The sequence below is a fragment of the Typha angustifolia genome, chromosome 7 (genome assembly GCF_048772165.1).
Source record: "Typha angustifolia cultivar Huaian chromosome 7, ASM4877216v1, whole genome shotgun sequence".
Taxonomy (NCBI): Eukaryota; Viridiplantae; Streptophyta; class Magnoliopsida; order Poales; family Typhaceae; genus Typha; species Typha angustifolia.
In genome coordinates, this window is record NC_133245.1 from 14,253,882 (window position 1) to 14,276,005 (window position 22,124).

Sequence of the window (22,124 nt, forward strand, 5' to 3'; positions counted from 1 at the left end):
CAAAATGAGACAACGTTTCGTTATCGAAAGGTAGAAAATAATTTAGTAAGACATTTATTTTCTCCACTTTTATTCCACATACCAAAGAGGGAATTCATGCTAATATTTTGATGATATTTTCAAGAGAAAGAAGCTTTAAGTGACTTATCCACTTAAATTTATACTAAACTCAATTTAACTGGGCAAAAAGAAGTCTGATATGCACAACTTTACAATAACATACGACCTGATATTATTAAAGTAGGAACGTACTCATTGGGTTAGCAAAGAAATGTTTTCTACAAAATGAAGTAGGTTTACTTGGAACAGAAGTGAAAAGGCTTTGCAGTATGGCTGGAGGAGTAGAAGTAGTTTGATGCAGCGTCCTCACAATAAGGTGGTTGTCTAGAACTGCCATTTCTAAGAGCCTTCTGCAGCTCTGCAAACAAAATCAACAAATGTTACCTCTAGATCATTCATCAGCTCAGAAAGATTAAAAAGAAACAAAGAGGGAAATTCTAAAAGAACAAAGCTGGCACGAAAATCCATTTTTTTGCATATATTCCCTTCTTGCTTTCCAAAAAGATTAAAAAAAAAAGTTCTACCACAGAAACTGCATCAAATAATGGGATTTGAAATAGCATACCTGGGGATTTAATACATCCATCCGCCGGATGATATCCTCCTGAAGTGCAACAGATAGGAAGGCTACAATCAGCACTACTCCACAATAAAGTATTTTCTCAACTAAGGTAAATGAGGACATTAAACAACTACTACTTCCCCACACACTTATGTATGCTCCAGTATATTATCATCTTAAATTCTTGAAAGTCGATAACATCAGCCACTGGCAGTTAGTAACAGAAATATCAAGAATGGCTAGCAGTGAGTATTGTATAGTTGTGGTTCACAAAGCGGAAAACAAATTTGGCAGTTCACCTAAGAGGGACCGACAGCCCCAATCAAGAAACCTAGGCCTACATTTGGTTTTCAACCATGTATCTATTGAGCATTGAGCTCCCCATCCAGGATCTACTATAATAATGCAGGAGGCCCAAATTTAGCTCTATTGCAAATTTGGCCAGCTAGTCACAGGTCAATCTTAACAAGCCTTTCTGCCATGGAACATTTGAAGATTAATGAGCACCCAATGGCCTGGCAATATGTTGTAGTCTAGAACCCAGAAGTCCAGCCAAATCAACCCTGCCTAGCCACTGACCTACCCTAAACTAGAAATGCTCCAACTAGCCTCCAGCTAACAGTTGAAAAGGATGATTAAGCAATCTGATTATGTACTTAACATATATGCTCCAAAGTGTCATCATTACATATTAATCAACAACTTGACTTGGATGTGATCGTAATCTTGTATCATGTGTACAGTGTGGGAATACTTCCACAGTCTAGCAATATCTGTATCCGATATATCAGATAAGACACTCATCATATACTTGACAAATATGTATCATGTATTTCTTTAAAAAAAGTAGAAAAACAAGGATACTGACTGGAGACTCCTTGTATACTATTGAGAATCCAAAGATATGATCAAATACAAAATTTCCTTTTAGGTCAGGAATGTTCAATCTGAAATAAATATTGAACCTAGATGTGATTTATGGGGCATGATGTTTGATTTTCTTATTAGGTCAGGAGGTTTCCACATCTCACTTAGAGATTCTAAATGTGAATGTAGTAAGTTTTTTCCTACAAACATGGCATTAATAATTTTGCATCACTCCATTTTGATTTTATAAGGGAGAAAAAAGCTACACACATGATATATGCTATAGATACATACCTCCATCATACCAGGATTTTGCATGACAGTTCCAAGAATTCGACGAGTAAGACCCTTGTACACCACGGTGTTCATGCTGCCATCACCATTGATCCATGGCAATATAGCCTGTGAAACATGTGTCACAGATGCAGCGGAGCAATTGCCTCCCCCAGCTTCTTCCCTGTTAGCAAGAGATGGTATCTGCATGCTTCCATCAGGTGTGACTCCTATTTTTTCTGGATTACTTTCAAGGATAGTTACTTTATGCCTTTCACTAAGGTTCAGACAGGTCTCACGTGAATCATAGATCCTATCATGCTTTTCTTGAAGTAGCTGTTGAGATTCCCGACTGCTTGTGATCCCAGACTTCATATAAGATGATATTTTACCATAATTGTGATCAATGGGCGTACTTATAAGATACTTGGATCTATATGAAAAATCAACCACACGTGTTGTGTCATATCCATTGACCTGTACAAGACATATTCAGAGAAAATAATGCTTAAAAGGTCACTGAAAATGCCTATACATCAACTCAGTAAGATAGGAAGATAGTAATATTCTTTAACTTGCATCCCAGAACCACTCATATTCAGAACTTGTAAATTTAAGAAGCTCTAAATTTAGAGGAAGATAAATCTACACACTAATTATAAACAAAAAACCAAAAATCTAAAAAACTACGAATAAAAATCTATTTAACATCAACTGATTCAATAACTTATCTTGCTGAAATTGATAATTATCTCATGGGTTAAACTCCTTTTTCCTCCTCTTTCTGCTCTTTGTTATCCACCTTTTATTTTCTTCCTCACTCTTCTATTCCAGTTAGCGTTTCTATGTTTTTTTATCTTTCAGTGCTTTATATCCATAAATGGAGTTCAAACCTAGGAGAATAAAGGGTCTTGGTTTATCAACTCTAAAGGAGATGTTTGAAACAAGATTCTAAAACTCAAGGTCAAGATAGGGATCAGGATCAGCTGCCCAAAATATAACACATATTAGACGTATCAACTGGACATATCGGCTTAAACTATTTTTTACTTATGTAAAGTCTTAAATATTACTTAAAAATGCATGACATATGAAGATTAAAAACTCAAAAAAGTACCCACACAAAACCATGATGAATTTTAAGCGATAAATTTATATACTCGTAAATTACTACTACAAAGTTGAAATTAAAAAAAAAAAAACTCTCTCTATTGTTGTTCTACAGCAGCAAGAATGAGGAGTTAAAAAATGAGAGATAAAAAGAGAGAAGAGAAATAGGAAAAATAAAAAACTCACTCGAGTTCACCATAGTGTGGAGTATCTAGAGGAGCTCACCGGATTAGCCGCCAGATAAGCTCAGTAAAATGTGAGGGGTGAAAGGAGAGTGTGAGAGATAAAAAGTAAAATCTAAAGACTTGACAAGAAAGCAGCCAGGGATCCAACATGAATTTTAAAAACAAAATGTTTACTGATACAATCAAGATGGATTAACCGATACCAAACTGGTTTCGAGTCAAGATCGGGATCAACTATGGCCAATCCCAATTCTCTTCAGCCGATTGGTCTCCAGATTTGGTCGAAACTAGGATCCATAATTTGAAATCAACAAATTATCTACTCTCTATATCCTTTGAGTTTTGTCATCTCCATTTATTCCTTCTCAGCGAAGCCTGATTGCTACTTTGTGCACAACTCTTCACATAGAACCTTTTGCAAATTACCCTCTTTAATTTAATAATTATGTCGTAGTTAGTACTAAGCAATTCTCTTTCCTTTAAAATCTTGTTTTCTTTTATAAAAAAATAGTACAAAGTTCCCACCATCAATTTGCTAAATTAAATGATTGCCTAATTTATCCAATTAATGTTAAGATTAATATTGATTGCCAACTGTATTTGCATCAAACTACATCATGTTTTCAAATGTCCTCTGATGCTACCATTGTACTACCTTGGAATACAATTTTTACTAGATGGCAAATCAGATTTGATCATTTGAACTGTATTGATTAATAGGCTTTGGCACTGAAATATAAGTTAGTAATGAGACTGGCACTATCATACTGTATTTATATTTGTCAAAATTAATTACATTGTTGTTTCTAATTATATTCTGCAGAAATAAATAAATTAAGTTAAATATCACATGATAATACTAGGAAGATTGGAGTTAATCAACTGTAACAAACTAACAGTGCTAGAACATAGTTCAGTATGTCAAGCTTATACCGGAATAGAGATTATACAATTGTACTAGAAATTACATGCTATGTTTTAAATTTAAATTCATCCAAGCGTGCATTAGAAATCAAAGAAATAGAACTCCAAACCACACAAAGATGGCCGCAAGCATCATTTTGAAAAGCATACACATAGGTGACGGCGGTGGGTCAACCGCCCACATATGCACCATGCGATCCAATCCGACCGCATAGTGAGCCATATACACACATGCATTCATATATTGACAGCATATGCGCACACACCCACATATGTATATGAAAGCAATGTATTGTACTATTGAGATATTTATTGAGCTTCGTAATAAAAAAATTCATTAATTTTGGTGCTGTAACTTGTCATACTTGAGATATCTAGGGGCTGACGACAATCCAATGGTGGTAGGTCCGCTCACTCACTCCCTCTATATCTCTCTCCCCTTTCTATTCTAATTTCTTTTCTTCCTTGCCATCAGCATGGTGCATTGGCACACCACGTGCAACGGCATGTGTCGTGACGATCACTGGCCGGCACCCCCTCATGGCAACATCACAGAATATTTTGGGTACCTCGAAGGATACAATGCCTGGTAGACAACTGTTTTGCCATATGTGTAGTACATGACAAACTCAAATGTATCATGCGACTCAAGACAACCATCCTGCGTCTAATCATTGTCCTTATTTCATCAAAAAGGAGCACATAGTAATAGTTTTAACATTTAAAGCTTCAATGATGGAGAAATCTCTAGCTTAAAAAAAAAAGAACATCAATCTCAAAAAAATGAAATAGAGGTGTGAGTTAATTCTTAAATTTTCATAACTGGTTAGGATGAATTGTACCTTAATAGCCAGTCGAAATGTTTCGAGAGTATCAACAAGTGATTCTGCCAATTGAATGCCTGCACATGGGAAGATGAAAAGAGAGGATCAGATCTCCAATATATTTCATACCAGCACCATGCTAATCATTTCATATTAAAGATGCTTGATAAAACATCAATAAAAGTATAAAACATACCTTCTAGATTCATGGCTTCAGATATTTCTTTCAGGCTCAATCCTTGTTCACCAGCTTGATGAATAATAGAGTGCACTGACCTAAACAGGTCAGCTGAAAAGGTAAATTGTTCATTGCACACCATATGTGGTAATGATAAAATTTCAATATATCTAGTCATAGCATCCCAAGGCGATTCATCAAGAGACTTTGTTGATTGAACATCTGATACAAAGGGTTGGGATGAATTCAAGCTGCTCGACATCAATGGAGCATCAATTGTTCCAGCAGATAAATAGGACTTCCCATGATCAGTCATATTGCATGGTGAAGATAAAGTAAGGCTTTCCTTATCTGGTAACAACTGAATGATGCCATCTCTCGGGATTGTTTTACGATTTAAAACTACTTGAATACCAGGAAATCCTTTCTCTCGCCGGGAACAATAACCACTGTCAATTTTTGTGTGAGGTTTGTGTTTCTTAACCTTCTTGGTACCGTTCAGTTTCACTTTATCGATTTTACGTTTGAGAATATTTTGATCATCAAGCACGCTTATCTGTTCCAAGGAAGGTTTTGAAGACTTCGGCTCATCAGACTCACCAACTCCTCCTTTTGGCAGGCATGGCGAAATAACAAGCTCCCCTGAATAAACAAGAGCAAAAAGGTGCACAACTTCTCCACACTGTAATTCTGAAGTAAGGTTAACTCCATCCTCCATTAGATCTTTTTCTTGCTTTCTAAGCCTATTTGAAAAGTCAGCTGCTCTTTTTCCTGAATCAATAGGAAAGGGAGACGAAGAAGCATTATGCCAGAATTTTCGAGAAAGGACAAATGGTTGACTTCCATGCCCAACTACCTGTCCAAGGGGAAAAATGAACGTGCAGGAAGATTTTAGATCATAATCACAATAAAATGAAAGTGTCACAGCAATAAAAGCACTCAACCTAACAAAATTGTCAACTATATTCATTGCTGATCCAGGTTGTGAAAAATGCCAATGATCCTTGGCACATAAAGAAGGGTAAATATACTACACATCAGTAAAAGTTCGGAACATGTTTGACTTTTATTACTTATTTTTATTAATAGAATGATATCATAGAATGAGACTCATCATGCCAGGCAAGCAGACTCAACTAAAAAGCATAACTCGGTGGTGACAAACATTATGCCCAACATGAAAAAATAAAACCTTATTCAGTTGTTAAGAGAGTTGTTAAGGCCTTGAAGGAATTAGTGTCATAACCACATGCTATTAGACATCAACCCTCAATTGTCGCAGAATTCTGAGCAATACAAGTTTATGGGGCCAGAGGTCTGTCATGGATTGCAGACATACCACAATAATCTTCTAGACTTAAAAAGGAAGTAAACGAATGGAGAGATCTATCTCCATTCCCAAACAGATAGAATAGACAAGGGATAATGGTGACAATACTTTGACTCAAAGATGGCTATGCCAGTAGTGGCACGGCACGACACTTGGCACGGGGGTGTGCTCTAGTGCACGACATGTGGAGCCTCTTTTTTCCAAAGAAATTATATTTCTATTAATAATCATCAAATCAATTTTAGTTTCCATGCATGTTCAATATTCATATCATATTATACGAGAAAATTTTTCTATTTGTATGAAAATAATGTGAAATGTTATAATAAGTAATAGTATCAATGGACGAGCTTGAAGATTACCGATAGTATTTAGTGCAACATTCTTGTGTTATCCTTATGCCGACAAATAAAGTCTTTGATCCTCCTCGTTATGCTATATTTAACTAGATATTAGTTTTAATTATTAAACTATTATTAATTGATATTATGTGTTGAAAGTTATTATATATTCAATTATATTATGGAATATTCAATCATATTATAATATGAAATGATCTATTTTATTAAAGATAAAACAACAGTTAAATATAAATATTATTCAACACATAATGTAGGTTTTAATACATAAATTTAAATCAAAAACTAAAGATTGATATGCTGAAGACCCAAAAACATATCTAAATATACTAAAACTTTTATTAAAAATATTATAAATGCGTACCACTAGCATGCAGGGGCATGCTGATGGTAGCACGAGCTATTGACACGACCATCGTTGCTTTGACTGGCATGGTTAACATATTTGTGATACACAAGAACATTAGAGGACTATCGGCAATTGTATCAATAAGTCACCAACTTGATTCAAGTTTAGTGTAAACTAATCATATGAAATTATGCATAATTTTTAGGTCTGTACATTGAATGACATGTAGGCATACAACTAGTTGTAATCTTACTTGTATGCATGGTTCCAAGTTTCAATCGATCCCAACCTATGGCGGAATGACTGGTTTTGGTCCGTATCGAGTCAAGATCGACCATATCAGCTGATCCCGCCAGATACGAGTTCTCCCTCTCTCTTCTCTTAATCCATCTCTTCTCTCTAATTTTTTTTTTCATTTCTTCTCTTACCAGTGCCTCATCTCTTTCATTTCTCTCTAATCTCTCCCTTTAGCGTCTCCCCTTCTTCTTTCTCTTTTTTGTCCAATCTCTTTCTGTCTGTCTATCTCTCTCCTTCAATCTCTATTACTACAGCAGAAAAATCTGCTGCAGTAACAAAGAGTGATAGAGAGACAAGAGAGATAAAGTGGAGAGTGAGAGAGAGAGAGTATCAAAGAGAGGGAGGAAGAGATTGAGAGGGAAAGAAAAGAGAGAGAAGAGATGAAAAAAAATCGAAGAAAAAAATTACTTTGTGACAATAATAGAGAGGAGGGAGGAAGAGAGAGATTGAGAGAAAGAGAGAAGGTGAGAGAAGAAATGAAAAAAAAACAAAGAAAAAAATTACCTTGTGACAATAAAAGAGAGGAAGAGAGAGGTTAAGAGAGAGAGATAGAGGAGGTTGAGAGAAGAAATAAAAAAAAATAAAATTTGCCGTGTGGCAATAAGAGAGAATGTAGAGAGAAGAAATGGAAAAAAATTAGAAAAAAAAAATTTGTCTTGACAGTAATAGAGAAAGGGAGCAAAAGAGAGAAAAGGAAAAAGAGAAGGGAGAGCTAATTCGATATTCGTCAAAGTTTTGAATAAGTTAATGTAATTTTTAATTTTTAGACTTCATATGTAAATAATTATTATTTTCTTATATTTTTTTCTAAATTAAAAAAATCATATTTTTAAATAATATTTAGATTTTATATAATTAGAAAATAGTCTGATCTAATATATGCAGCCGATACAACCGATATGACAGATACTACCGATACGTATCATTTTTCCGGATAACTGATCCGATTCTGATACCAAATTTTAAAACCTTACTTGTATGATGTATGTAGTTAGAAAAAGGTGTAATATTGTTGATGAAATTGAGCAACATCATCTAATACCTTATGGAAGGTAATAATAACAAGACTTACCATGAAGTTATTTTCTTTGAGGTGGTTAAATGCTGCAAATATATCACTCTCGGAGTACAGCTTCAGAGTTGCAGCTAGTGAAGTTTGTACTTCTGGTGCTGCAGCTGTACTAAGAAGTACCAACTTAAGGAGCTCAACAGCATTGGCAACTGACAAAGATTCACAGACTTTCCTTTTAAAAATCAAACCTCTGTTGCTTGAAAGTTTAATAAACTTTCCATGAGAACGATGAGAAAAATCCATACTGCGACTAGTTGTTGACATGGCATCAGCATTTTTGCATTTTCCTATGTGGTCCTTAGTTCTTTCTCCAGGAGCTGCCAAAGTTCTGGCTTGTTCATTCTGGCTAACCTGAATATAATAGGTCAAAGATTTAGCTTAAAATTAATAAAGCATATTCAACTTCACAAAATAAGTTATAACTTACAGATTGTTGGACATAAGAATTCCGCTCGTCATTTGGAAGTATATCAGATAAAACCTCGCTTTTGGAACCAACCTTCTTAGAATATTCCAATTTTGCGATCCTTTTGTATTGAAGGACCTCATCTACAGCATTTCTTATGTCTGGATCATCAAAATTATCCCAACTTTCGGCATCTTGTGAATTTTCAAAAAGAACTTCCATTTCCTTTACTCTCCGTGCAGTATCCAAGTACCTAGCATACCGTTTACCAAGAAGGTTACAGAGTCTCATGACAGCTCTCCTTATATTCATATTTTTATTTAAGAAAGCCATCCTCCTTCTACAAGTATCTGGAAGAGTGGGAAGATCAGAAAGAGAATTCCAGTCCACACGATAAAATCTCGCTCCAAGAGTTGCACGATGCCTTGCATACTGCATCACTAATTGCCTGAAAAGAAATATGTGCAACAACATGTAATAATCCATATAATACTGTCAGAGCACCATCTTACTAGTCTATCTAAGTAATGAGGATCAAGATAAACATAAGTTAATGGTGTCCTACTATCCTCAACAAATTCAGCAAAAATTCAGGATTATCCACACTATATACCTGTCTGACTCGTCAGTCCATAAGAACCTTTTGCTTCGTATGGGCTTTCGCCTTAAAAGGGCATACTGGTTTATCAAAGAACGGCTCTCAACATCTTCCTCATGCATTTCAGAATTATTTTCACTAACATGACTGTGAGTTCCAGCTTCTGGGAGGCTACTCTCATGGTTTTCATTAGCTCTTCCAATGTTTTCCTCCTCAACAATAGACTGAAAAGAACTTGGTTTATTTGATTCATTCTCCTCGGTATTTTCTTGAGTATGACTCAGTGCCCTATTTTTAGATGATCTCTTCCTTTTTCGAGCAGAAGATCCAGAAGTATCTGTATCTGGATGGTTTCCCTTCTTGTCCAATTTCAAATTGCTGGAATATCCACAAAGACGGGATTGTCGCCTATCATAGGAGGCACGGAGAACCTGTAGAAGCAATTGTAGCAAGGCAATTATTATTTAATATTCTAATGAATATATAAGAATTCCGTGAAAAATGATAAATGACAATGGCAAATACATGTAGTATGCAGTATGCAGTTTTACAATGTCAAAACTCAAAAAGACTAAACCACAACATATATCTGGATATATACTTCAAAGGAATATGGGAAGTGCAAAGAATAGATCAGACTAGAAGCAACAGAGAAATTTTGTGTTTGCGGAATCAAAAGAACTAAGTAATCTGTCAAAGAATTTGACCCACAAGACTTGAAATGCAATTACAGAATAACAGTTTGACATGTAAAGTTAAAGATAGCTCCTCGTGCAACTTTGTACAAGAGAAAATAAAACGGACCTGCTCTACCGAGAGATTTAACTCCCTAGCAATCCTAACACAATCCTTGAAAGAAATTCTTTTCTCTCGGTCAACATTTGTCACACGCTTGAGCAATTCCAAGCGCTGTTCAGTAGTCATAACTCGAATTGAAGTCCATGCACGAGGAAGAAATACCTACAGTCAATGAAGCATGGTTTATCTTTCAAATAGTGTAAGTAATAAGTAATCCACAACTACCTGAAAGCCAAGAGGTGCTAAAACAATCTAATACAATCTCAATAGGAAATACCAGTTATAAAACTGTTTACTATCAAAGAAAATGCTTCTAGTACTATGGACAGAGCACATATAATGGCATGTTAAAATAGAAGCCTAGCATAATGGCATTATCACACCTCATTGAATAAATAGGTGAATACGTGAAGGCATACATCTAACACAGAATACAAGATATCCAACTTTTAAGTATTTAATATTTTTGAGTCCTACTCGAGTTGTAGAATTTCAAAAGTAGACAACTTAGTCTCACTTGTGTTCCTTCATGCTCTAGTCTACAAATAAATAACCACATCAAAATGCTAGTCACTTTCACAGTATTTGAATTCTTTAAACCCGAAGACAATTAGTTAGGTTAACTTGGATAATAGTGTCACAAAAGCAGCTCTGGCAAATAGAAAGTACTAATTTGAGTACATTCCTGACAAAACGGCATTTCCAAGTTCAAATATCTGATAGCTAGCATGAAAACAATCAGACAAATATATTTATTAGAAGCAATCCACTACAATGGAAGGTTATAGTAGTTATAGATCTTTTTTCCCATAAATTTTTTTCTCACTTTCTGAAACAATGAATGGGACCATGCGCAGCTCTTTCAGCTCGCTATTATATTTGTGTCTTTAGAAGTGCATATAGCCATATACCCACAAATGATGACATTATAGGATTTTCCATCTTACAATAACATGAAAATTTTAAAGAAAAATCAAGAAATATTGGTTTATCTTGGCCGAGATTATAAGAACTGATATATAGGATGAATGCTATCACTTGGTGATCCACCAGTACAAACAGACATCTCAATCACAAAGTTTGTGGAAATGAAAACCATGCTATGAATTTAAAATATTTGTAGCATTCACCTAATAAGCACTTAGCATATATCCACATAAATATTGGTTTATCTCTGAAGAGCTATGACTAATGGAACGCAACTTTGGCTATTGCATAATCAGTGAACTCAGCACTAACATAATCTTAAAAATTGTGCCAGCATCTACAACAGGTGAAATGATGTTCATGAAATGAACAGTATTATCCATATACAAACAAAAGCAGCTACAATCAGAAAATGCATAGAAATATGATGCAGTCTAGACTGCAACAGTGATGTCAAAGCCAGAAGTTATAAATCGTCCATAGTTTGACTTAGTTCAACAGGTGATTCAGCATAGTGACGTTCAATACTAGAAGAAATATATTCTGACTGTTGTAGTACAAGTTACAGTCTTCATCACAAATATTATATCGTGGAACTTATACCAAAGTAACCAAACAACTACATAAATGTGGTAAATTATGGAAAACGATAAATAGCAAAAATGGAACCTGGGACTTCATCAATGGAAATGATAAAAAGTAGAAAAATGTTCTTATGGAAAATGAATAATCATACAAGATGAAATTACAGACCTCACGGACAGAAGAACCAGGAAAAGCATGTGATGCATCAGTTGGACAAGATGCAGCATAACAGTATTCTAAGGTTTCCCAATAATCATCAACCGCATCCTGTTTTGAAAGGACAAAATCGTGTCGAATTCTTGGATGAAGACCAGCCTTGACATGTGATGACAGCAGAGTTCTTGACAAAGGTTCTTCAATATAAGGTTTGAGCTCCATAGCATGGGTCAGAACAGCATGTGGCAGCAAACTCATATCTTCAGAATGTTGCTGCCTCACTAGCTGAATCAACTAGAGAATAGAACAAAAAGGCCTATAAGACATATGATGCTACAGGACACAGACTAAGATGACCTATTACAAAACAGTTGATCAATGAAGGCTCCAGACTTCATGTCATCTAAGCATCATCCAGAACCAAGTTGGCTAACACATTATAAACGTCACTTCTAGAGAAAGGAGATTCCAAAAGCAAACTTTAGCAAGACAAGTAATAAACACCAATAACCACAAGACCAACAATAATATTTAGTTGTTTACCAAAACTTCATGCTCATAAAAAAGATTAGAAAAGTCCATAATGGAAAGATTTAAAATGTCCTTCTGAGCTTACAAGTCTAAAACTGCACAAATAAAATCAACTTATTATAACAGTGTAATAACTTCAGCACTTAACATACTTTCTAAGTGTACTGTCATGACCATTTGTCATATTTACACTTCTCACAACTGGTTGCAATTCCTCTAAGGCTTTTAAACATGGAATTAGCTTATGCAGGCAGAGTATTACTGACGCACTTGATCACTACTTGTACTCAAAGAAGAAAAGGTCAAGTGCATATAATTACAAATAAAGATAAATTTTAGTGCATACACCTTGTTGAAACACTTAGCACAAGATAAATACCTTCAACCGAAGTAAAATATTGATTATGCAAGAAAGTCGGCTAGTTGCATGAGTATCCATGAGGAATTTGTAATCCTGGACAGGAAGATCTGAGAGCCTCAGTCCAAGTTTGCAACTTGCTACCATGTTATTAATCTTCTTTGCAGACCCTACAACTTGTAGAAAAAGTTCAAGAGGCATATCCTTTATGGCCTCCTCCAATGAAAATAACTGGCACGCACTGTTAGGATTCTTTAGATCATAGCCATGTTTATCAGAATTAAATGCATTACACCAATCAGGTAAATTGCTCATATAATCCCACAAAAAGATATGCAAGAGCTTTGCACGAACCATCTTTGCAGATACAAATCCATTAACACGCATCGCCTCTAATATTACAGGTTTGTCATCCACAACATTTAAAGACCGTCTGACGCCATTTAGTACAGTCACAGGTTCGTTATTCTTTGTTCTTATTGATAATTTAGCCCGATTTTGAATGTCAAATTGTCTATGCCTTTGATGAATCTGATCCAGAAGTTCTGATGATAAAGTTTCAACAGAAGGATGCAATATCACCTCAGTTGTACGATTTCGATTATAGTTTGTCACACCAGGCATACTAACTTGAATGCACTTACACATCCCTTCTTGTTGCAACCTATTCAGTATACGAGTTAAAGTTTTCTTAGCCATCGTTGTATGCTTATCCTTCTCAAGCCCCTCGAGCCACTTATGGAGCTCGACTGCTAATATAAATTTCCCTTTCTGCAGGAAAAAAAACAAAAAATTGTAAGCGGAAACGTTAATTTGTTTAGAATAGATTCATAATAATGTAGCTGAACTTTATGATGAGATCAAGGACACTTACATAACACAAGCCAATAAAATTAAAGATAGCAGGTGTCTCTCAACTTATAAAGGTGCTTCTACTTACTACGATTTGATAGTTCATATACACCCAAATCATTCAATAAATAAATGAAGATTATATTTGCAAATTAAAATCAACGGAGAGTTAAAGGAAAAACATCAAAGCCTGCAGTCTGAAGTACAATCTCTAAGTTATGATTCTTTAAAAACTTATGTCTAGCCATGAACACGACAAATAACAAATGGGCTAACACTTGTGCACAAGTTGGATAATCCAAACCACACAGTTATGAAAATTCTGGATTAGCAGAAAACAACCAGAATGAATTAATACATAAAAGGAACTAGCAAGATGGCTATAGCAGTTACTTATTAACCAAGATAACAAAACAATCATTCCAAGTAAACAGAGGATGAAAAAAGCACATTAGTTCATGTTTTCCTTTCAATGTATATTTAAATTCTAGAAAGAAAGCAAAGTAACTACCTCCTGTGTTTAACTTCCTTGCCAACATCTGCATAACCAAACACAAAAGCTATACTAAGAGAAATATAACCAAGTTGGACTCTTCTTGCGCCTTGCTAAACTTAAATATGTGCAAATGTTCAGATCACCAAACACTTAAAGAAATTCCACAATCAACAATAAACGCTCCTGTTGCATAATTTCAATTCTGTGACATGAACTGGTGATGGTATCTTATTGACACAGATATGTGCCAGGCAACATTGGTTATGCTGCGGACCATATAAAAGCACCATAACAGGGCATCCCAACGAGGACTCAAAGAAAGAAAGAAAGAAAGAAAGAGGCAGTCGCTAAGGCAAGAGGCAAAGGGAGAGACTCAGTTGGAGGTCATTGGCATTCTATAAGAGGAATGATCCATAGCTCCAAGTCTTCAATCTTGATGATCCATAAGCTAGTGAGACAATTCAGATTCTGCAACATTATATCATCTACCTTAGTCCATTAGCAGCACGATATGACAAGGGTGGTAATAAAGTTGGGTCATGATAGATTATTGTTGAGTCAGATTGAGTCAAGTTCAAGTAAACACGGACGTGGCCCATTCATTAAATGGGTTAGATGTATTAGATTTAAATGGATTATACAACTTATTTAGGTTTAAACGAGTTATTCGGGTTATAAAAGTGTATTTATAAACTAGTTATTCGGGTAATAAACAAATCGGCATGCCATAAACAGGTTGAACTTAAATGGGTTAAATAGATAGAGGTTATAAAAATGAATATTACCGGCTTAATAATCGGTTAGGTGAGTTGACTTGTTAACCTGAAACTGATTATATTAAACTCAAACCCATTTAAAGTCTTCAAGTTCATGTGATTTATCAAATCGAGTCAAAAATGACACCCTTAAATATGACCAACTTTTCCTCTCTCAAATCACCTCAAGATAAAATTCCTAGTCCTTTGTCATCAAGCAACCACGACTAGAAGAGGCATCAGAAATCAACAGCAGCAATAGGGGTACCTTTCTTTTCCCTCACTAGTTTTCCCTGTGAGTCTAAAACTATTCCCGCCTATAGTTATAGTGTGGAAGACACATTCATATATCACTCTTTTTTTTTCCTGTGGCACAAAGGAGAAGAGGTGCACGAGAGTAGATGGAGTACTATATGCTCTGTAAAGGCAAAGGAGGAAATTTTGCCCCTTGCCAACTGCACTTCACCAAAACATCATTCTTGTCATCACACTTGGCAAAGTAGCTGGCATATTGGCATATTGCCCTTGCAGAAGAGCATTGCATGATCGAGTTTTACCATAAGTCCCACTAACCGAGATAGATCCTATTAGTTCAACTCTAACCTGACCAGTTATTTAAGAACATAACATGCATCGGCCTAGCCCAAGCCTCTAGGAATCACGGCTCCTTGGTGGACAACAAATTGACTCATTCTGCTGCTCCTTTGCCATATCTGATTGCTCTCGTCCTCCTTTAGTTTCTTCTTTAGAAAAGAAGGTACTCAAAATACACTTTGTATCCTTATAGATAAATCACTGGTATGGTACATGTTCATGAATCGATGACCGGCACAAAGTAGCACAACATTGACATATATATTAAAGAAATAAAAAAAGAGAAAAGAATAAAACAGATAATTGGTATCGATCAATTACAATGAGTGAACTAGAGTCTAGACTCTAGAGAACTCTTAAAACATAATATTCATCATCAAATAAAACCCCTCATCCAACTTGAGCTATAGTCGAAATCCCCTCATATTGTCTTTCTACATGAACTAAGCATAGGTATTCCTACAATAGCAAGACACTATAGCCCTTCCTAAAACATGGGAACATGTAGCTTAAATGTACAAAATCTATTAACATATCTACTATTTTTCTCTCAAAAATAGGATGATTATACCAGCTACAAAGTACCTAAACATACTCATGCAACACCTTGTACAGTGGCAGGTCTAGGCTTCCCCAACTATGTTGGCATTCTAACATACTAATTGTTCTACTGTTGTGGAACTGGCGGCTGCAGCTGCAGAAATAGACCCTCCTGATAGTGCTTTGGCTGCCATGAATGCTACTCAAACACCCTAAGTCAAAATCAGCTACTACTCTGGTGTTTTCCATTTAGCAGGTTGGGGTGCTAGTCCATCTTTCTTTACATTCGTTCTCCTTTAATGTTCTTTGGATGATGTTATTTTTGTACATGACGTCCTTTCTCAAACTATGAATATCTTCTATTTAAGTTAGTTTCTATTCTCCCAAATCTTGTATTGCCTTGTGTAATTATTGTTGACTGATTTAGTTATCTTCACTCAAAAATCCTAATTTTCATGATTATGCTTTCACCAAATTAGCTAAAGAAAGTGAATTTGATTAACCTAAAGCCGCTTTATGCCTAAGCACTGCTACTCCCTCTGCTAAGATAAATCTTACTAGCCTCCATATGCCTATCAAATGCTTTCTGTAATATTAGACGTAGTATAGGAAAAGAAAAGAATGAAATAGATCTTTATGCTAATCACACAGCCACACATTTGGTTATCAAATATGTAACTACATGTTCAAAGTTTCTTATCATGCTTATGCCCTACATTAATTTATTCACCAAGAAAAGAGTAGTACTAGCAATCTAGCATGAAAGGGAAAATTTAACGATCCATCATCATTTGATGTCACAAACAAGTAACAAAGAATTCATTTATGAAACTTCCCTTGTCATCAATTCTCATCTGATAGATCTACTGTCATCGTGGATATGTTCACTGAAATGATCAAGTGTTAGAAGAATTCAATATTCCTAGAATTAGTTCCTTATCATGCAAGAAAAAGATCGACAAAGGGACTTCCAAGGAGTCGAACGTGTAACCTGAACATAGCAAATAAATATACAAAAATGAAAATTACAACAAAACAGTGTTTCCATAAAATTAAGTCCTACTCATCAGAGCATATGATAGAAAAGAGTTTTGGTAAATGACCTTCAATTTTTTCAGTATTCTTTGCTCCCTCAAGTTACCAATTGAAGTTGATAGAAGGCTTGAATGCTTCTGAACTGATTTGAGTTTAGCTGCAATAGATGAAACAGAGAGATGTTTGCTTGATTGAATAGCATTGGAGTTTTGCATTACTCCACCACCAGCAGGTTTTGGATCATCACCAGAACCCAACTCCTGAGCCAGGTTCTGGTGTTCCTTACAATGTTTCATTACTTGAGAATCCCCAAAGCATCCAAAACAGTTGTCTAATAATTGCAATTCAAGCGCACCACTATCCGCTTTCTCCGAGTGTAAAAGCTCATTGTTCGAGCATGAGTCTTTCAATTGAACATTTGGAAATGGGCCGCTAAATGGAATTAAAGTCCTTGATTCAGCAGAGTTGTCATCTTTATCAGGAAGGGCTTCAGACTTTCCTGGAACATTACCAGCTTTATAGTTCAAATAGTTTCTGAAAGTCCATACTCGATATAATGGAGTCCTATCCTCCATTTCAGCTTGCCATGGCATTTTAAACTTCTCACGCATGGCACTTATTCGGTTATATAGCTTCTTAGCATTAAGCCCAAGTCTTTTGCATATCTGCTTGCATAACAAAAGTACAGTGTGAGGGATTCAAAAACATGCAAGCTCGCAAGGAGGCATGCCAATAGGCCCAATACAAATTTCATGATAATAAGTCCTCCTTTTCAATCTATCAATGACCGCAACTCTTCCTAATTAAAATATGAAATGGCTTTGCACTTAAAAGAGACTTTCACTAGGAAGATATATGCACTGCATTAAAAATATAAAAAAAAAGAAGTTTTTTACGTACTTATGACTATTAAATTAGGGTCAAATATAACATAAAATGAGTACAAGAATTAATATCCAGAAAATAATGTGGTTATGTACCAGGAATTGGGGTCAGAAAAGCAAATACAGCAGTAACACATTGATGGAGCAGCGCGAATTTTAAAACATATGAAGACACCTATACTTCCAAATAATATTGGCTTTCTGGAAGTCACCTATTCTACAATTTTGTTCCTTTTTTGCAGGAGAAAGAACCTAGTTTTAAAATAAAATTCTAAAACTGATACAAAATTAAATGGTCCAAACCACACTAAAAGTGAATATGTCAACCGAGGAATAACAGAAAGTACCTCAGGAATAGTTATTCCTTTAGGTCCAGCAGCATCAACCATGTCATATATACAATGCTCCACAGCAAGCTCCACATACTGATCAGTGACCTGACCTCTTTTTCCATGTTTAATCAAGTGTTCAGAATCAAAAGTATCATATCCACGCATTACAGCTTTTGGCTGAAAATCATTAGGATCAAATTTCTTCAACAAGCGTAAACAGCTAACAACCTGTAAAAGTCATAAAGCAGCTTAAAGCAACAGTCGTTCTAGTTCAGGATGCTACAAAATTTTAAAATAAAAAGGAGAAGAGAGAACACTGATATGTCCATAAAATTATGCACTGTTAAAGAAACATAGGATACAAAGAAAAGGCGATAGCTGCTTCTTGGGAAGTTGTGGCAAATAATTGAGGCTTTTCATCATATGACCTTACATTCTTCACATTTTTATTATTTCAAATTTTAAAGAATTGATGTAGGTTTAGCATAAGATCACTTCCATGTTTTTGGATCTTTAAATTTTTTTAATCCCGCATGTCTTCACCACAATGAACTATCTTGTTATTTATTACCAATAAATCTCGTACTGTATAATGTTACCTTGAAAGCAGAACAGTTCATTTGTAACTCTACCAGTAAAACAGAAAATTGACTTACCATATGTTTGCCCTCTTCTGTTGCATCATGCATGGTATGCATAGCTACAACTAAATGATCGCCTCATGATTTGAACTGTTAAGACAAACATATAAAAACGGGGAGTTATGTCAAGTTGGGCCTGTTGTAGATTTTCTTGTACACCCTGTGGATGATAATGCTACCAATAAATAGGAACAAAAGAAAAGAGAAGGAAGCCCTCGACAGATAAAGTTGTCCTACCTCCACTACTTTAGTTCAATGTCAACAAAAAATGAAATCTAGCAATTACACTCATGAGGAAAACATTTTAAGAACAGATAGTTGAACAAATGTAACAGAAAAATAAGAACCACCAGTTTACACAATAGTTTACATATATGCAAATAACTTCTCAGTTTGCAATCAGTGCACGAAGATCTGTTGTATTGTAAATAACAGGTAAGAGACCTAAAAAACTGAAAGAACATAACATATTACCTACCCTCTCATCAACTTTAGCTTGAAATTCTTCCACAAGGCGAGCATCCTTCAGCCTGTTCAATATCTGTTTCCAGATTCAATTACCCAGATAAGTCAGGACAAAATAGAAACAGACATCCATGTGAACAATACAATGCTACCCCAAAAAAACTTACATTTCTCCATGCTCTGTGTCCTGGAGTCTTCCTGTAGCCAAGAGCCAACTTAATATCTGACACAACAAGAACCTAAAGGAAAAGAGACATTGTGGACAATCAGCATTACAGCATGTATGTTATAGACGAGACACATCAATATGGACAATGATATTTAAAGTTGACCTTTTCGCTCGCTTCTTCGAGCTTATCACAAACAGCTCTCATCGCCGGTACAAAATCCTTTATTAATACATCATTTTTGACACAATTGCTAGAGGCTCCACCTTCGCAAAAAGCATCACCACTAGTTCCCGGTGCATCCGGCCTTGTAATCTCAATTCTTCGTTGAGAATTCATGTTCAATTTTTTTGCATAACGATATAGATGGAGTAAGTTTGTATTCACAATAGAAGTGTTCTTCAAAGAATCTTCCCCCTCCATTCCTAATTCCTTCTCCCTTACTAAAGTTGACTGACGAACAATCAACTTCTGACACTCAAGGTTTTTCACGATATAAAATAAATTGTTTCCTTTTATGCCGAATTCTTTAGCTAATTCATTCTGTGTTATTCCGTTGGTCCTGCAAAATAAGAGGCACTAGTTATAAACATAGTAGAGCAAAATTAATGAAGCCGGAAACTTGTATTACCATCGGAATTAATAAATTAACAGAGACCAAGACGCATTAGGAGAAAAAGATTTAAATATACTGCAGACTGGCTATCTTTACAACAAGCAGATAAAGGTACAGTAACTTAAAAAGGCAGAAAATTTAATAAGACAAAGCATGCACCTGTATATCGTACTTTGTCAACAAGTTACGACTGAAATGCATAGTCTCTATTAAAAACTCAACCTTGCTAATCAAGTAGCATAAATAATTACCTTTCTGCTTAAATCCATTTTATTTAGCAAGATTGAATGCGATCAAGACAAGTCATTTGTTAAAAATTCGTCTCACAAGGCCTTCTTAAGTTATTCTACTGCAGATAATTGATCCGACTAATGTTTACTAGATTGCTAAATACTGAGATCACAAGGAGATGAAGACTAACCTTGCGGCCGCAAGCCGCTCAAGAGCGGTCCTCTGTATCGCGGAAATCTCCGCATTAGCCGCTTTCAAATCATAAATCCCCAAAAAATTATCCCTAATCTTATCCGCCGCAATAATCCTTAACTCGAGCCTCTCCGCCTCATCCAAGGGCTGGATCGCTGGGTCACCGACTTCAATGGGCGAGCCTTGGGACTCGAACCGGAGCCCCGGGAGAGAGAGGAGGCGAGACCAGATCGCTTTCTTGACGGCATCGCAGGGGTGGAGGCCGGCGGCGATAAGCGAGCTCCGAAGACTCGGCCAAAGTTCGGATAGGGGTATTCCGGCATTGGCACGAGTGCAGATCTCTTCTAGGGCAGCGGAGACGATGGAATCCATAGAGAGGAAAGCATGGATAGATTGGAAGATATTAATGTTTTAGGGTTTTGGGGGGAGAATTGACGCCATTGGGGTTTAACTAATCTTGGTTGGAACTTGGAATTGGAGGGGATTGGAGGGAAAGAGGGGAAGGGAACCGCGGGTTAATTAACGACTAGCGATGGGTTGGCAGTTCGAGTCAAAACTTTTTCTTTGCTTATTTGCGAATAACCGTCGAATATAAAGCTACAGTATTTATAAACCAAGAGTCAACCATAGATAGGTGTAAGGTTTAAGAATGCTCTCCTTTAATTATCCTATAATTAGCCTCAAACTCACAATCCATTAGAAAGGAATATAACCAAGCTACTTGTGTCGTCCTGTCTATCACTATTAATTGTTGTTGCTTAATTATGAGATTAGTGATCATTGATGATAACTATGATGTGGTTGCTTTGCTTTTCCTCTCGATTATTTTTTAATGCATGAAAAATGTGAAAGTAGCACAATCAATAGTAAAAATGATCAAATGGCTTACTCAGACCGAGTCCTAGTCTAGCTTGAGTCCATAAGTCTAATGAGTTGAGTCTGAATCTCTTGTCGCACCTAGCCAATATCTCTAGCCCACAACTAGCCTATATCTCTTGTCGCACCATAATTTTAGCCATAAGTCTTCTAAATACGGTAAACTAATATCACATATAAAAAGATGAGCATACTCCTAATCTATTTTGTTACTAATCTAACCCAACCCTATCGGTTGTTAAGATTGTTCATGCGTGAATCTTAAAGAACATCATAGTTGGCCCTCATAAATCAAAGAAACTAAATTGAAATCACATTGTGAGAATTGAACAAAACCATGTGGTTTGCTCTTTTACCCTCATCATCAACCATAACCTATCAAAATCAAAAGAGGATGTCTTGTTCGGTCCTAATTCGTATTGTTTGGGTTGACAACCCTAAGTTTGAGTTCGACTTGATCAAGTTCATCATTGACCGATTTCCTTTCTCCACTATGAAAACCGAGTTTCTCGTGTCTTGCATCTTAAAAAGTGTCCCTTCCTTCTCTCCTCATCCAATACGACCTTCTCAAGTCACACCCTCGAGCTCATCCAAGTGGCCTCATCTTCTACTATGTCAACGATAACCTCTACTAAGAGTTCAACTTTTGCTAATATAACATCTTTTACGAAATTCATATTCTCATATAGTGAATATTAT

The 22,124-nt window shown here is 35.8% G+C and overlaps 1 protein-coding gene across 2 annotated transcripts; it reads right to left on the minus strand.

Annotated features, from left to right (window-relative positions):
• Nucleotides 1–107: 107 nt before the first annotated feature.
• On the minus strand, nt 108–21,104 carry LOC140762326 (uncharacterized). Of its 2 annotated transcripts, XM_073100058.1 has the most exons (17): nt 20,548–21,104; nt 19,676–20,072; nt 19,511–19,582; nt 19,357–19,419; nt 18,253–18,465; nt 17,090–17,686; nt 12,771–13,520; nt 11,873–12,154; nt 10,199–10,354; nt 9,410–9,825; nt 8,818–9,244; nt 8,391–8,741; nt 5,002–5,839; nt 4,824–4,882; nt 1,784–2,239; nt 626–664; nt 108–418 (listed from the first exon to the last, which is right to left on the minus strand). In XM_073100058.1, exons 1-17 carry the CDS (start codon nt 20,919–20,921, stop codon nt 236–238), a joined length of 5,673 nt encoding a protein of 1,890 aa, XP_072956159.1. In that variant the 5' UTR covers nt 20,922–21,104; the 3' UTR covers nt 108–235. The 2 variants fall into 2 exon arrangements, with proteins under 2 accessions (XP_072956159.1, XP_072956160.1); XM_073100059.1 differs by lacking the exons at nt 19,511–19,582; nt 19,676–20,072; nt 20,548–21,104 and having other exon boundaries at nt 111–418; nt 19,353–19,409.
• Nucleotides 21,105–22,124: the final 1,020 nt, after the last annotated feature.